Below are 17094 nucleotides of genomic sequence, written 5' to 3'. Positions count from 1 at the left end.
ACCGGGAAATGGACTGAATATAATTTCTAAAGGAGTTTGATGAGGAACTAAATCAATTTGCCTTCTTCCTTGGGTCACTTCAGCTTTTCAAAGAGTGAAGTTTCTGGAGGTTAGAATAGTACTACAATATTGTCAGGATGCTGGGGTTGGAGAAGAGAAAATTAGAGCCTTCTCTCTTACTAGCTGATGAAGGAAACAACAGTGTCTGCTTCACCTGTGTAGACAAGGGAACTGTTCTGCTTCGTGGTCCCAGAGCACCAAACCATTTAGGGTGGGGATGGGCTGGGTTTGGCTGGGGATGGGATGTGCAGGATTATCTAAGGAGGCTTGAGGGAAGAGAAATAGCCAGTGAAGAAGAGAAAGGCAATTCTACGAGTTACTTAACACAACTCTAATATTTGGTGCCAGTAATTCAAGTTTCCAAAATGTTTTCAAGTATAATACTACAAAAGAACAGAGTATAAAGAAGGAGGTGAAAAAAAGAAAAAATATATTCTAACATTTTTTAAAAACAATTTGCTTTATCTGAAATCAAATAAAATTGTGTTTAGTGCTCAAGATACTGCCTATACTTAGTGTAGAATCAATAATTCTAAGAAAATAAACTTATTATAAGTATGGAAAAGAAGTTCTATAACTCCATATACTTGTTCTTAAAATATAGTTGTGTTCTGTAGGGAATATAGCTACTTAACAGAGGACCCAGTTGGCGTTGTGGCTTCCCAGTAGAAGGATGTGTCTGGTGAAGCTAGATTTCCCTTCAGTTCTGCTTCCATCTACAGAAGTGCTAATTTTAACCCATGTGTCTCAGGTTACGCCAGTCTGGCCATGCAAGTAATCTGGCACTTCGAAAGTTAGTGTCTTACTGTATTTCAATTGTCTGGGGCCTGAAAAGTTAAGGTAAATTAAAGCCTGCATATAAAGCCCTCTGTTGTTGGAGTTGGTATTAGAACGAAGGATAAAGATTCAGACAAGTTGCAATTTGACTTGCCTTTTACTTGAATATAAACAATTCCCTGGAGATTCCCAAGTTCGGGAATTCTGGTGTTTTATGATGGCATTGTTTTTGATAAGAACGTTTCTTAGTAAACTGATAACCTGGCTATCTAAAGCTGTTATTGACCTACTGTTTTTGTTTTTAAATGAACGATGCAGTAAGTGGGCGTTCTTATTCTACTGCCCATTGTGCCACAGAGATGTGGGAAATCATGGCTTGGTTTTCTTAGTCTTTTGAAATGCCATTCATCAAAGGAACGTGGATCTGACTCAACTCCTATGTTTTGGCCGACAGCCTGTGACTGTAATGGCCGATCCCAGGAGTGCTACTTTGACCCTGAACTATATCGGTCCACCGGCCATGGTGGCCACTGTACCAACTGCCAGGGTAACACAGATGGTGCCAACTGTGAGAGGTGCCGGGAGAATTTCTTCCGCCTTGCGAGCCATGAAGCCTGCTCTCCATGTCACTGTAGTCCTGTAGGTAAGTCCTCCAGCATCAGCCTGATGGATTGAAAGACAAACAGAAGTACTCCTTGTCTCCCCTGAAAAAAAGCTCTGCTTCCTGGGCATCTGCACAGGTGAAGTATGGAAGTGTGTACATTATTGTAACACGTAAACGACTCTGAATCTGCCGGACTCCCCAACCTCCACTCTGTTTAATCAAGTTAAACTTTCCGATGATTTTCTGGTGTATATAAATAAGTGTGGGGCTGGCCTGAGTAATGGTTTTGTGTAAGTAATTAGTAACATGATCCTAGAGACCATATGAACTTTGACTGGAAAAGGTTAACTGCTTTGTGAGTCTTTCCCTGTTAATGATTTTGTTTAGTTTACGATCCGTAAAGGGCTGAACTTTCTCAGTATGTTCGTGTGTGTTCACAGACGTGGAGTGCTCTGAGTTTCTTCTACTCTTTCAAGGATGACCTTTATTTTGTTGTGCCTGGAGATACTTAAATTCTAGACATGGGCCTTCCGGAGCCTGTGCTCTGCTCACAGAGAAGTGACTGGTTTTGTGTTCAGTTAGTTTATCATTGGGTGCAGAGTGATCTGTTTTTCAACATTGATGAGTAGGGTGTGTTTCCGGAAAGTTAAAATGTTATGGCTCAAAGGAATATGATTTTGAGACAATTAGGATTGAAAATTTGGTCTTTATTCTCTCTGAAACCATCTAGAGATTACATGTTAGGTTTCAAGTATTGTTTTTAGTTACCTATTTTTTTTCTTTGATATACTAATTTTACTTACATTTCTGGTTGCTGACAAGCTCTTTAAATTTTAGGCTCTCTCAGCACACAGTGTGATAGCTACGGCAGGTGTAGCTGTAAGCCAGGAGTGATGGGTGAGAAGTGTGACCGTTGCCAGCCTGGATACCATTCTCTCACTGAGGCAGGATGCAGGTAAGACTTCTCAAAACTGGAAAAGGGGGGGAGAATCTAAATGTAGTCGATCCAGAGTAAGAGATCTTGTGGCTTGTCTGCAGCAGTATAAACATTTTTCCCCATAGTAATTTTCAAGAACTTCTAGCTGTAAGGTTGATCCAGGATTGGTTTGTAGCAGAGATGAAGCAGGGTTTTTAGTATCAAAAAGGTCTGTGTGATAGGTCTCCTTGACTGAACCAAATCCAAATGTGAAACTGACTTTAGGACTCTTTTTGCTTTTTTATGTATTTCTTTTTTAAAAAAAAACGTATTAACATGTAAAACAAAAGGTTGACTTTAAGAGTGGAATTCCTTTCTCATTTCTCTTCTCTGTTTTATTCCTTTTTCCATCTAATAGGCCATGCTCTTGTAATCCTGCTGGCAGCATAGATGAATGTAATGTTGAAACAGGAAGATGTGTTTGCAAAGACAATGTTGAAGGCTTCAATTGTGAGAGGTAGCTCATTCTTTCTCTAGCTGTGTTGTGTTTCTTCTGGTCTCATATTTCAAGTCCAAAAAATTCCTGATTATATCTTTATGTTTTTCAGATGCAAACCTGGATTTTTTAATCTGGAATCATCTAATCCTAGGGGTTGCACACCCTGCTTCTGCTTTGGGCATTCTTCTGTCTGTACAAATGCTGTCGGCTACAGTGTTTATTCGATAACCTCTACCTTTCAGATCGGTAATTTGGATGTTCCCTTTCTGTCTCCCAGAATTATGAAACGAGACTTAATGGTATTTTTTTAAAAATCAGGAAATTTTGAGGATTTTTTGATGGTGGCAACATTTTGTTTTTTTTTTTTTAATGTATGTGATTTTTTTTGTTTGGCTCTTTGTTTGGCTTTTTCATTTAATGAAAACATATGGCTTTAGAATTCACTTTAGTATAATTTTATGGAAAATCACAATACAGCCTGAGAGGTATAACATGTATAGGCACTGTCATAAGATCCATGTATTCAAAAATGTTTACTGGTTACTTTCTATATATTTTTGTGGTCTATAGAGGTCCTGCACTCAGGATGTTTAGAGTGTTATGGCACTTGTGTTTTCATCCTGTGCTTGCAGATGAAGACGGGTGGCGTGTGGAACAAAGGGACGGTTCTGAAGCATCACTGGAGTGGTCCTCTGAGAGGCAGGATATTGCCGTCATCTCAGATAGCTACTTTCCTAGATACTTCATTGCTCCTGGTAAGTAAGGCTAAGAGGCAGTCTGGTGTGATGTGTGCTCCTATGTAGTCTCATTCTCACATTCTTGCACACTACTCTGTCTACTTTCCAGCAAAGTTCTTGGGCAAGCAGGTGTGGAGTTATGGTCAGAACCTCTCCTTCTCCTTTCGAGTGGACAGGCGAGATACTCGGCTCTCTGCAGAAGACCTAGTGCTGGAGGGAGCTGGCCTGAGAGTGTCTGTGCCCCTGATTGCTCAGGGCAATTCCTATCCAAGTGAGACCACTGTGAAATATGTCTTCAGGTGAGACAGTCGTCTTTGTAAAATCTCTCTTGACCAGAATTATAAAAGTGGTTTCTTTTAGGTAGCTTATCAGGCCTCAAGCTGTCTGTTGAAGAAGGTGATTTTATAAAGGTGCCTTTGGAGAAGGAAGCCTTCAAGCCTTCTCTTTATTTACCTGTACCTTTCCAGTTGTACTGTCCAACCAACAGACCTGTTTCTGACTTGGTTAGATTGTCAGAGCATTGCATTGTTAGTGGATAAATGTGTAAGAAGTGCTTTCTTGGCACCCAGGATTGCCCTTAAAGAGGTTAATGTGGCCCTTTCTTTCTAGGCTCCATGAAGCAACAGATTACCCTTGGAGGCCTCCTCTTAGCCCTTTTGAATTTCAGAAGCTCCTAAACAATTTGACCTCAATCAAAATCCGTGGGACCTATAGTGAGAGAAGTAAGTTATGATATAATTTAAGAGCATTCTTAAGATGATTAGATAAAAGGATCCATAATAATGCAAAAGTTTATCTCTAAAGTCCCAATACTATAGCATTGATCCTAAAGAAGTGGTATAAATTATTTCATTATATGTGAATTATGTATAAAAAAGAATGCATTTGTTTAAACACTTTCAAGGACTTGGAGAAAATTTGCTAAAATTAATAAATGGCATTGTTTCATAATGAATAACCTTGATGAGGTACTTTATATCTAAATATATTATAAGAATCTTACTGTAATTCTATTGGCTCACATGCTTAACCTTTATTTCTTTTTATTTATTGCTAGGTAATTATCAAGCCCTTTAAACTATTGGCTAAATATGAAAAATTACAAATTCCTGTGTGAAGGTTCATTATATTGTTAGATAAACAAAGCTGTTTTAAGTATGCCTTTAGAATTTTTTTCCTATAATTTTTTTTTTTTCTTAATGAGGACCTTTTTCTGTAGAAAGCTAAAGCTGTTTGGATGGAGTCAGAGTGATGGTGTGGCATTGTGAGTGGCATCAGCAGCTTGCATGTGTTGGTTTTTAAGAGGCCTTCATGAATATCCAGATGAAAATATCATTTAAGTTGTTAGAAATAATGGTATGGGGTTTAGGAATAATTTAGGACTGGAGATTGAAAGGTTGACCACCTATGGGTAATAATTTTTAAACTTGGAAATAAGACAAAAAATACAGAAAGAGAACAAGTGCAACCCCAGAAACATCGTTATGTAAGGACCATGTGTTGGGACTCAAGGGAGAAAAAGAATTTTAAGGAGGAGAAACAATTAGCGGGTTTATAAAGATGGCGCATTGGATTTTGAAACAGGTGAGTAAGGAGTCATTGGTGAAACCAGGGGCGCTTGAGTGGCTCAGTCCATTAAGTGTCTGCCTTCAGCTCGGGTCATAATCCGAGGGTCCTAGGATGGAGCTGTGTGTTATGCTCCCTGCTCAGTGGGGAGTCTAGTCTGCTTCTCCCTCTCTCTGGCCCTCTCTCCTGCTTGTGATTTTGCTTGTTCTCTCTCTCAAATGAATAAATTAAAAAATCTTTTAAAAAAAGTGTTGAAACTGAAATTATTTGCCGTGCTTTGATAAGTAATTTGAAGGAAAAGAAGTAAAACTTACTCTTTTAGGAAGTTTGTAAGGGAAGGAAAAGAGATGGATTATAATTCAAGAATATACATAAGATTAGAGGAAGAGTACTTTTTGGGATGGGAGACTTAAGAATGGTTAGAACTGGAAGCATATTAGCCAACGGGTAGATCTCATGATCTAACTGTTGACAAAATCCATAAATATATCAAAAGGAACTATGTTCAAAGCAATCATAGAAGAGATGTCCTTCACCCTGAGGTTGTCAATCTTTAAGAATTTTATAAAAGGCAGGTTGACATTTCATAACATAGGAAAATATGATGATGTAATTAAGGACTGACACTTGATGGAATATTCCTGCTGGGTGATCAAGTGCCCTGTTGTGTTGGATGATCCATTGGTCTAAGCCAGTATATGGCTTCCTGTTTTTATTTTCTTCTGAAAGCGGGAAAGCTTTGTGATACATAACTTACTGGCTTTTGAATAATTGCCTATTTGCCAAAGTAGCCCTGAATATTAAAATTGGTTACCAATTTTTCCTATTTTATGCAGGGCAAAAAAAGTATAGTTGAGTAGTGCTTGTTGGCAGGTACTTTCGTTGCTTTCTTATCCCTGAACTCTGTAGTCAAGACCTGCTTTTGTGGCAAAAGAACAAAAACACTGCTTAATGGCTACAGCCCTTAACTCTTCTTGTCCCTTACACTCTTGCTCTGATCTCTTCTTGCCCCAGATTATTGCACAGTGCTTCTCCTTTCTCACATTGGTGATTGAGACAACTGTAAAATCCAACAGATCTGGTTGTGTGTGTGTGTTTAAAAACATGTTTGCCTCTCTGCCCTACCAGATACTTAGCACCAGGACTGCTGTGAACACTGTTTTCTAATTATCTCCTCTAATAGATAAGTTAAACTAATAGCTGAATATCTCTGGGATTTTGTGTCTGATTACTCTTTAGCTTTATTAACGTTTTGTAGGCTTTTGGAAAACAGAAGCCAGTTCAGTGATTCTTTTATCCACACCATTCACAGGTGCTGGATATTTGGATGATGTCACCCTAACAAGTGCTCGCCCTGGGCCCGGGGTGCCTGCCACCTGGGTGGAGTCCTGCACCTGTCCGGTGGGATATGGAGGGCAGTTTTGTGAGATGTGCCTCTCAGGTTACAGAAGAGAAACTCCGAGTCTCGGGCCATACAGTCCATGCGTGCTTTGTACCTGCAATGGACATAGTGAGACCTGTGACCCTGAGACAGGTGAGATGATGATCTTTGGTGGCTACAAGACCTAAATCCTCTACAGTGGATGGGCAGGAAAGTGCTCCTGGTCTTATTTGCTTACTCACTTGCCTTTTCTCTCATACTCACTCTCCCAATAGGTGTTTGTGACTGCAGAGACAATACAGCTGGCCCCCACTGTGAGAAGTGCAGTGATGGGTACTATGGAGATTCAACCACGGGCTCCTCCTCTGATTGTCAGCCCTGTCCATGTCCTGGGGGCTCCAGTTGTGCCGTCGTCCCTAAGACCCAGGAGGTGGTGTGCACCAACTGTCCTACTGGCACCACTGGTAAGTCCATTCTTCCCATCTGCTCTCAGTGTTCCAGCCTACAAAAATAACTTGGCAAGCAGAATTTTGAGGGTTTGCAGACTTCAGCTGGTTGTTTGGCTCAGTGATGACAGTTTTCTGAGCAGGTGAAAGTTTTGCATGAAAGAGATTTATTATAGATTCATAGAATACATATTGGATACAAGTAATAGCTAACATATTTATGGCCACATACTTTTCTGAGCACTTTACACATTGTACCTCATTAATCCACCCAACCCTATACGGTAGCTTCTGCTATTATCCCTATGTTACAGCTAAGAACACTGAGGCACAGAGACATGAAAGTTACATGTCCAAGCTGTATGGCTGGTCATTGGAGGTGCTCATGGCCACTACTGTATACTCTCCCACCTAAGATGAGAACCAACATTTGATTTTTAGTCTGTGGGGCTGTCCTGGGATTCTTGATATAAAGTGGCAATTTTTACATTCTTTAAATTCTTTCTGTTCTTTCTTTAAATAATCTTTTCAGTGCATCGGAGCCCAGTGCATTTAGTTGGGAAAAAATATTTTTATAGCTTTGGATAGACGTCTGTTCCCATTCTCTGAGTTTCTTTCTTTCTTTTTTTAAAAAAATTTATTTATTCATGAAAGAGAGAGACAGAGACAGAGAGGCAGAGACACAGGCAGAGGGAGAAGCAGGCTCCATGCAGGGAGCCCAATGTGGGACTCGATCCCTGGTCTCCAGGATCACACCCTTGGCTGAAGGCGGTGCTAAGCCGCTGAGCCACCCGGGCTGCCCGAGTTTCTTTCTTTTTGATAAGAATGTAAAAGTAGATCTTTCCTAGCTACCTAAGGAACTGTCGTGCTGACCAAGGAGACCAAAGCTCATTAACGACCATTCCTCTTTTTCCATTGACTTTAGCCTCCATGCAATGGTGAGGTATTGGCAAGGCTTCTCATACAACCCTTGACTCCATTACAGACTTTTTGTTCAGAAGAGACTGCTCCAGAGCCTGGAAATAAGTAAAAAAACAAAACATACACAAAAAAACCACTGAGCTAATAATTTGCCTCTCTTGTACATCATCAAGACACTTTTTAATCCTTGGGAACATTGAAACACCCCACCTTCCTTTTCCTACTCCAGTGACCCCCACACTGACCACAAGGACATTGCAACACAGAACGATTCAATGATTTGCTTAAGGTAGTTGAGAAAATAAGTAGAAACTAGCATAGACTTTCAGATTTTTTACTCTTTTCTGTATGTGTGTTTTTTAAAACAATGGCCTGATAGGGACTCACAGATGGATTTCTCTGACCTCATTCCCTTTCCACCTACTATTGCCGTCACTCTCTCTGCTCCGTCCATCCTGGGCTTATAATCCATCAAATGAACCAGACTCTATGGCCTATTATACACAGTTTTCTTTTTTTTTTAGAATGCCTTAGCCCAAGACTCAAACCTCACTTTTCTTGGCCAACTCCGATCTTTTTCATGGAGTTGGGTTGAAACATCACTTCCCCAGGAAGGCTTTCCTCAGTAAACCCTCCCTGTACCACTACCTCAGGATTTTAGGACCCTTTACTGCCATAGCATAGAGCAAGCATCCCACTTGCAGAATCTACTCTTATATGTACTTAATACAGTGTTTTGGTGAGAGATCCCTTTGCTTACTCTGTTGTTCCATTGGGTAGACTGCAAACGTAAACAAGTTAAGCACTGTGGAGGTGTTCTCATAGCTATGCTGAATACCTATGGTGAGTTGAGACCACTTGGCATATGTAATAGAGTGTAATATAGGAGATCTTGCGAAATGGTGTAAATTTATTAGTCTGTAACCAGGTGTCTCTCACACAAGACTTGTGAGATAGATTTGTTTTGTTTGTTATCACCTGGCTTGAAGGGAATGAGCTATAGCACTTCCTGAGGCTATTAATTAGGGTCTAGAGGTCTACGTGAAAAACAGCATAGACTCTGTGAAAGATAATACCCTCACTTGTTAGTCCTATATCCTGCTTTACTTTTTTCATAGCACTTTTTAGCCACTTGATAGTTTTCTGTTTATTCATTTGTTTATTGTCTATATTCCCCACCCTTCACCCCTGTTAAGCTCTGTGGCAGCAGGCATTTGTCTGTCTTAATGACTTTTATATTCCTACACCCAGTATAACACTTGACGTGTGTTTGTTGAATGAATGTAAATATTTTTTGGATAACGAATAGAGATTGCAGATATGGGATAAGATTTTCTCATTTAGAAGACTGCTGAAGAACAGGAATAACTCGATAGTCCCTGAGATCGTCACACGTGGTGTGCTTTCACGTTTGATCTTTAAAATGATCTCTTGAGGTAAATTAATCAGAATAGTATTCTTTTTTCATCACATCTATTTGAGTGCCTGACTTTGGTTCTGCAAAGATGAATAGGGATGGTCCCTGCTCTTCAGGGGCTACAAGTATGGGAGAAACACAGGTACTTTTAAGATAGTATTGCTAATTCAGGTAAAGGAATGCACCTAAGAGGGCTAGGAGAGGAGGAACAAAACCTTGCGTGGGGTGGGGAGAGGATGATAAGGAAAGCCAAGGCAAAAGAAAATTCCAAAATTGCCAACAAATTCCAACAACTTGCCCAAAGTCACATAAGTAGTACATCCAGGACTTGAACTGACATCCTGGACTCTAACACAAAAGGATAGGTTAGCCATTGTTGCCAGAAGATATTTTGGCATGAAAGCTTTCCACGGGCTACCATGCAGCTTTGTTTTAGGTTTCCTACCAGATTTTAAAAATTGTTTTATTCTAAACAGATTTTAAGGCATTTTGAATAAAGATCATATCTAGAATGGCCAAATGATCTGATGAAAAAGCAAAACTGACCTGCTGTCCTAATCCTGGTCTGGGGAGGGATCTCAAATGAACATCCATTTTCATCAGAGATGAGAAGGGCCTGTCGTGTCCTGTCTCTTCCCCTCCTGGCCTGCCCCCAGCCCCAGATCCTGTTCACCTCATCAGCAGTCTCCATTTGCCAAATGCAAGGATCAGCTTTCAGTCCTCCTCTGACCCCATCTCTCAGCAACTGGGGATGCTGATGACTGCTCACCCACCCCAGACATTTCTCCTCCCACCTTTGGGGACACTGCCCTCTCTTGGGTTTCCTTCCTTCCTTCTTCACTTGAGGCTCCTTTTATCACTTCTGATTCTCAGCCTAAGGCTTCCATGTCAACTTTATATGTATTCTTCCCTCAGGTAAACAAATCTCATCTTCTGCCTTCAAAAACCTTTCAATGCCTGCTGAAAAATCTGCGACTTTGGCCCCAACCATGCTGTCTCCTGAGTGCTGGCTATAGACTTGCCATCTCTGCTTGGCTGGTGGGCTGGAAGCCTTGCTATATGCTTGACATATAGTAGATGCCCCCCATATCCATTCTTTATTTTTCTCCACCATGCCGGGACCTGTATGCACTACTCCAGATGGGCCCTCCGCTTGTGTTCAGGCAGCAGGAAGCACATATAGGAAATCACAGAGAGGGAGGAGGGTGGGGACAGAGTATTTAGTCCACATCCCCCTCTGGGGGGCGGGGGGGGGGTGTCCTTGTGCCTTGGTGACCTTAACCAAGGTTCTCCAAACAGCCCTTTCTAATGTAAGCTTCTTGCTAACTGCTCCCCTGCAGCCACCCCGTGAGGCCCAGGCAATAGAGCCCTACAGTCACTACCACTTGTGACACCCTGTCCTTTGGAATTCCTGACACCCTGCCCATATTTGTATAGAGAGGACCTTTATTAAACTCTCTTTGGGTCTTGCTAATTTGAATGTGTCTATTATTTTCTGCTGTGCTCTTGAGTCAGATGGCTAAAGGCATCTCTAAGCAAATCCAAGCTAAATCTTTGATTTCTTCTCTTACTCTCCACCCTGAATCCTGTCCTTCCCCAGTCTTGTTCATCTCAGTGAAATTACTACCATTCATCTATTTGCTCAGGCTAAAATCTTAGGCTTGTCCTTGATTCTTTATTCTTTCATTTCCTGGGATCAGTCACTCAGTATGTGTGATTGACTCTCACTTCTGACTGCTTTTCGATGCCTCCGCTGCCACTACCCAGGTCCATACCACTGCAGTCTCTCACCTAGAATAGCCTCCTCATTGGTCTTCCTGCAATCCTACCTCACTGGGCAGCCAGGATAATCCTTTTAAAATGTAAATTGGGCACCTGGGTGGCTCAGTTGGCTAAGCCTCTGACTTTGGCTCAGGTCATGATTTTGGGGTCCTGGAATTGAGCCCCACATGGGGCTGCATGCTCAGTGGGAAGTCTGTTTCTCCCTCTCTCTCTCCCCTCTCCCCGCTCCCCCCCCCCATACATGCTCTTTTTTTCAAGTAAATAAAGAAAATCTTTTTAAAAAATGTAAATCAGGTTACATCACTTAAAACCCTCTAATACCACCTCATTGTGCTTGAATTTAAACCATATTTTTTTTATTGTGACCTGCACGATTGACTCTTACTACTTCCATAAGCTCATAGTGTTTTTCTGGAACGTTCTTCCCTTGGATATTATCATGGCTGGTTTTTTTTTTTTTTTTTCATGTCTTTCCATGTTATTCCTAATATCTCCTCCTTACAGAGCTTTCTCTAACCACCGTCTGATGTAACTACCACTCTGTCACATTACCCTGTTTTTAAAATTTCTTTTTTTAAATTTTTATTTATTTATTTATGATAGTCACAGAGAGAAAGAGGCAGAGACACAGGCAGAGGGAGAAGCAGGCTCCATGCTTCGGGAGCCTGATGTGGGATTCGATCCCGGGTCTCCAGGATCGCGCCCTGGGCCAAAGGCAGGCGCCAAACCGCTGCGCCACCCAGGGATCCCACATTACCCTGTTTTTAAAATTCTTTATGCTTATCCCTATCTGAAATAATCCTTTTTATTTATATGTCTGTGGACTGGCCTCCCCCAACCACAGTGTAAACTTCATGAGAGGAGAGATCTTGTCCACCTTGTTCACTACATCATCTTGACAACCTAGAATAGTGCCTGTATATAGTAGTAGATGCTCAGCTAATATTCATTAAATGAGTACATGAGCAAACTTTTGTTTCTCTAGAAAGCTTAGGCTAATTCAGTCCTTGTCTGCTACAAAGATATCAAGAACCCAGCTTGGGCTAATAGTAATGGGAAAGTGGAAAAGAGAAGAGGAGGAACAGTGAGCTTAGTATGGTGGCAAGAGTTCTGGATCCTAGATGTTGGATTGTGGGCAAGTTGCTTAACCTCTCTGTTCCCTTACCTATAATGGAAGCTGGTGGCAAATGACAATCTCTGAGTTCTTTTCTAAAGTACTCTGATTCTGTACTAGTTGAAATAGTTCAAACAAGGATTAGCACATGCCTTTTATTTTTGTGAAGAAGATTGTCCTGCTTACTCTGTTGTATAGGAAACTTATGGCATTGAGTGGCCCATCATCTTTTTTAATATCATGAACCAATATAAACATATGAACGTGGAGAGGTTAATAAACCCTGCGTCTGACTCATTTACAAAGCACTTTTAATGCATGATTTCAGTTAATCCTCAGGACAATTGAAGTGAATGAAGTAGGCAAAACAGGTGCTATCTCTCTAATAACAAAATGGAGATGTGCCCAGAGTCACTCGGCTGATCTAGCACAGTGCCAGGACTGCAGCCCAGGTCCTCTGCTCTCCTGGGCTGGTGCCCTGTCTGCTGTGGCATATTGCCTCCCTTCTGATGGTTCACCTAGGCTCTTTGTAACCAGACCATTTGTGTCCAGTGGCACCAGGAATGTCTGAAGCCTCTCTTTTCTAACATCAGATTGTTTCATGACCAGGTAAAAGGTGTGAGCTCTGTGATGATGGCTACTTTGGAGACCCCCTGGGTAGAAATGGCCCTGTGAGGCTTTGCCGCCTCTGCCAATGCAATGACAACATCGACCCCAATGCAGTTGGAAATTGCAATCGCTTGACAGGAGAATGCCTGAAATGCATCTATAACACTGCTGGCTTCTACTGTGACCGATGCAAAGACGGATTTTTTGGAAATCCCCTGGCTCCCAATCCAGCAGACAAATGCAGAGGTGATGTAGCCATCGGCCAGGTTCTGTCACAGTCATACTAATTTATCCCAAGAATAAATTGTGTGGACTCTTTAAATACTTACAGTTGTTTGGTCTGTTCAAAATAAAAAACTAATAAATTTTAAATTTTTATTTAAATAGTAAAATAAAGAGAAACATTAAAGAGAAAAAGGTGAAATTGATTTTAATTTATAGTTTATTTAACCTAATAGATCTACCATATTATTCATTCCAATGAGTAATCAATAAAAAATGATTGAGATCTGTGCTCTGTTTTTTCCATATCAAGTCTTCAAAATCCAGTGTGTCTTTCACATTTGCTGCATATCAGACCAGCCACATTGCAAGTGCTCAGTAGCCACAGGAGACTAGTGGTTACTGTACTGGTCAACTTCATCCAAAGAATCTGTATCGTTTATATGTTAGTATTTCTCTTAGGTGATTTGCATCCTTTTCTGTCTCTATCTTCCCACCTTAGCTTGCGCTTGCAATCCCTATGGAACTGTAAAGCAGCAGAGCAGCTGTAACCCTGTGACGGGGCAGTGCGAATGTCTGCCCCATGTGACTGGCCGGGACTGTGGAGCCTGTGACCCTGGATTCTATAACCTGCAGAGTGGGCAGGGCTGTGAGAGGTGAGGCACCAGGTGCCTTTGCTGGAAGTAGTCTTCACTCTTTTTATTGTGAGAGATGGATTTTTATGAGTTATCTATAATAGTAGTCTTGATTTTGTTCAGGAATTATTTGAGTGTCTAATTCAGGCAAGGTACCCTTAGAGGCAGTACTGGACAGTGGTAATGAAGCTAATGGGAGAAAGAGTGAAACGAAGCTGCTCTGGTTGTGTCAGTCACCTGAGTGACATTTAAAACACTACAAATTATGAGGTGCTTTCTGAGATGCTTAGAGTCAGATCCTCTAGGGCTTGTAGCCTGGAATTTCTATGTTCAACACTTCTGGTCAGCACCTAGGTGATGTCAGGTTGGAGAGCCCCTTTGTAGTGGTTTTAGGAGTAGAATAACTGTTTGTGGGTTAGGTTAGAAAAAGAGGTTCTGAGTAGAACTCATGGAAATTACTTGAACCTCAGGTGCTTAAAAACCCTTAACATTTTGTATTAATAGCCTTTTAGATTCTGTTTTCCAATACAAATTACATCAGTTCTGTGCTGAAAGGGGGTGAAGGTTTGCTTAGAGTCTGTTTTTCTTACTCGAGAAATGTCACATCTTCATTTTCAGGTGCGACTGCAATGCATTGGGTTCCACCAACGGGCAGTGTGACATCCGCACTGGCCAGTGTGAGTGCCAGCCTGGCATCACCGGTCAGCACTGTGAGCACTGTGAGGTCAACCACTTTGGATTTGGACCCGAAGGCTGCAAACGTAAGGAGCTGGGAGCATAGAACTCTAAGTCTTTCCTAATCCCAGTTAGAACCACAGTCTCTCACCAGCTCAATCTGGCCCCATGGCTTACAGTCAAGGCTGCTCACCTAGTCATCACAGATGCTCAACTCAATGAAATTATCCTTTTCTAAAACTGGGGATTGAGAGCTTCTCTAGTTCCTTTATAGCCGCCTTATTTACATCTTCTCATATAGTGTTTCTGATTCTTTCCCAGTCTTTTGTCTTTCTGAGGAAAATCTCCCTTTGATTACTGGGCTTTCCCACTGTACTTAATGAAATATTTCTGTTGATCACCTCCTTAGAGCAGATAATGCAGCAGTGAGAGAGACTGCTCACAACTTACTTGGTTGACTTACTGGCTGCAGTTGCTTCCCACCCTTGGGGCCCTTTTGGTACGGTTACATCTAAACATCTGCTTCTCCTTGGCATAAACACTTGCCTGGAATTAGGCCTCAGAACAGTTTGGTGTTTTGCTTTTTGAATTCCTTCATTTCTCCTGTGGAATGTAGCATAAATCATTGACCCAGTTCAGAGAACAAAGCGAGTCAACAAACTATAAAATAATGCAAAATAAGTATTCTCATTTGGGTTTTCTAGTTCCTTAGTGAGAGAAATATTAAACAAGAGAGGTGAAGGTAGAGAATTCTTAATGTGCATAAAAGGACACTGATTAGTGTCATGGACTAATTTCTATAATTACTAAGTATCACATGAAATATGTCCCCTCCAAGGGATGCACATTTTACTTTAAAACTCACTTTTGCTTTAAAAATCTTTATTTTCCCTACTGAGCAAACTTGACCAAGTTCTCATAATTTGGCCTATTTTTTTTTTAAATCTACTTATAATAATAGTACAGTAGTTATTGATATCAATCTGAGTTAAAAGAAAATGCATTCTTCCTTCCTTTGTCTATCACAGACTCTTTTTACTTTATTCTACAGCCTGTGACTGTCATCCTGAGGGATCTGTTTCACTCCAGTGCAAAGATGATGGTCGCTGTGAGTGCAAACAGGGTTTTGTGGGAAATCGTTGTGACCAGTGTGAAGAGAACTATTTCTACAATCGGTCTTGGCCTGGCTGCCAGGAGTGTCCAGCATGCTACCGGCTGGTAAAGGATAAGGTAAAGCCATCAGCAGTGCATTCACTCACTCATTCATTCGTTCGTTCATTCATTCATTCATTCATTCATTTGACATCAAATGGCTACTTCCTGTGCACTTCGCTCTAGAAAACAAGTGATGAACAAGATAGGCATGGCCTCTTGTCTTCAAAGACTTATGTTCCAGTGGGAGACAAATAATTAAAATTAAAGCAATGCTAAGTGAGATAAGTACTAGAAAGAATGCAAACAGAATAACTGGGGGAACTACTTACATAAGGCTTCTCTAAGGAAATTTATTTAGGGTGAGATCTTAAGAATAAGAGGAAGCAAGGTGAATGAGAAGTGATGGGTAGGCTGTTCCAGGCAGAGGAAAGGTGGAGTGTGTCTGGAGCCTGAGGAGGGGGTGGTTAGTGATACGACTGGAGAGATTGGTAGAGACAACTCATGTCACACCACATCAACCATAGTAAGGGATTTAGATTTTATTCCAAATCCAGCATGAATTCACTGAGGAGTTTTAAGCTGGGAAATCCAGTTTATATTTTAAGAAGAACAGTCTGACTGCTATGTGAAGAATGATGGTTAAAGTGGGGCAAAAGGGCAAGCCCGGATTGCACTGAGTAAGTATGCATTACTTAGGAAGGCAGGGCATTGGAGGGGGCAAGGTTAGGGAAAGTGAATCACCAAGGGTGCATCTTGGGATTTTTGGTTAAGGTAGCTGGAGGATTTTTCATTGAAATGGAGATGACTTGGGGGAACAGATTTAAGAGAAGAAACTCAAGAGTATAGTTTCCAATGTTGAGTTGAGACACCCAGCAGAGAACTGAGTGGAGATATCAGGAAAGTGATCTAAAACATGAGGAAGAGGTCAGAACTGCAGAATCCTCAACATGTAGTGTTTCATGTCAAAGGAATGGGCTTGATAGTTTTTCTCTTGAAGCCAGAGAGATAAAAACTACCCACGTTATCTGTTTAAAAGTGATATACAGGAATGTATAGACCTACATATTTATAGAGTGAGAGCCCCTTGCTGATTGTTCCCGCAGGAAGTACAGCTGAGTTCTTCAGGAATATCTGGATGTGCTACCTTTCCCTTTTCTTCCTGCATTATGTACAGGTTGCTGACCATCGAGTGAAACTCCAGGAATTAGAGAATCTCATTGCGAACCTTGGAACTGGGGAAGAGGTGGTGACAGATCAAGCCTTTGAGGACAGACTGAAGGAGGCAGAGAGAGAGGTTATGGACCTCCTGCGAGAGGCCCAGGATGTCAAAGGTATGTACGTTAAACAGAGGGTAACTACTGCCCCATGGCCCAATCTCTAGACATGGTTATTTAGTATGACCTCATAAAATTCTTCTTCAATTTTTAAAAACTATTTATAGAATATGAATTTTTAAAATAATATGTGAAAATACAAGAACTTGTTTTAAGATATAATAAGCAAAAAAAAAAAAAAAAAAAAGATACAGTAAGCAAAAATAATTCTCCCAACACATCAGAACTATTAGATGTTAAAATT

The 17094-nt window shown here is 41.0% G+C and overlaps 1 protein-coding gene across 1 annotated transcript in view; it reads left to right on the top strand.

Annotated features, from left to right (window-relative positions):
* Positions 1-17094, top strand: part of LAMC1 (laminin subunit gamma 1) — a 124052-nt gene that overhangs the window by 87498 nt on the left and 19460 nt on the right. Inside the window, exons 5-18 of the mRNA XM_055319252.1 lie at positions 1292-1480; positions 2279-2396; positions 2776-2874; positions 2966-3102; positions 3489-3611; positions 3703-3892; positions 4203-4315; positions 6472-6693; positions 6816-7004; positions 12830-13075; positions 13554-13707; positions 14305-14447; positions 15413-15591; positions 16691-16847. Coding sequence (XP_055175227.1) covers positions 1292-1480; positions 2279-2396; positions 2776-2874; positions 2966-3102; positions 3489-3611; positions 3703-3892; positions 4203-4315; positions 6472-6693; positions 6816-7004; positions 12830-13075; positions 13554-13707; positions 14305-14447; positions 15413-15591; positions 16691-16847 — 2259 coding nt within the window. The remainder of the gene's footprint in view (positions 1-1291; positions 1481-2278; positions 2397-2775; positions 2875-2965; positions 3103-3488; positions 3612-3702; positions 3893-4202; positions 4316-6471; positions 6694-6815; positions 7005-12829; positions 13076-13553; positions 13708-14304; positions 14448-15412; positions 15592-16690; positions 16848-17094) is intronic.

Source organism: Nyctereutes procyonoides, unplaced genomic scaffold (genome assembly GCF_905146905.1).
Source record: "Nyctereutes procyonoides isolate TBG_1078 unplaced genomic scaffold, NYPRO_anot_genome, whole genome shotgun sequence".
Taxonomy (NCBI): domain Eukaryota; kingdom Metazoa; phylum Chordata; class Mammalia; order Carnivora; family Canidae; genus Nyctereutes; species Nyctereutes procyonoides.
This window is presented reverse-complemented; position numbering and strand designations above follow the sequence as displayed.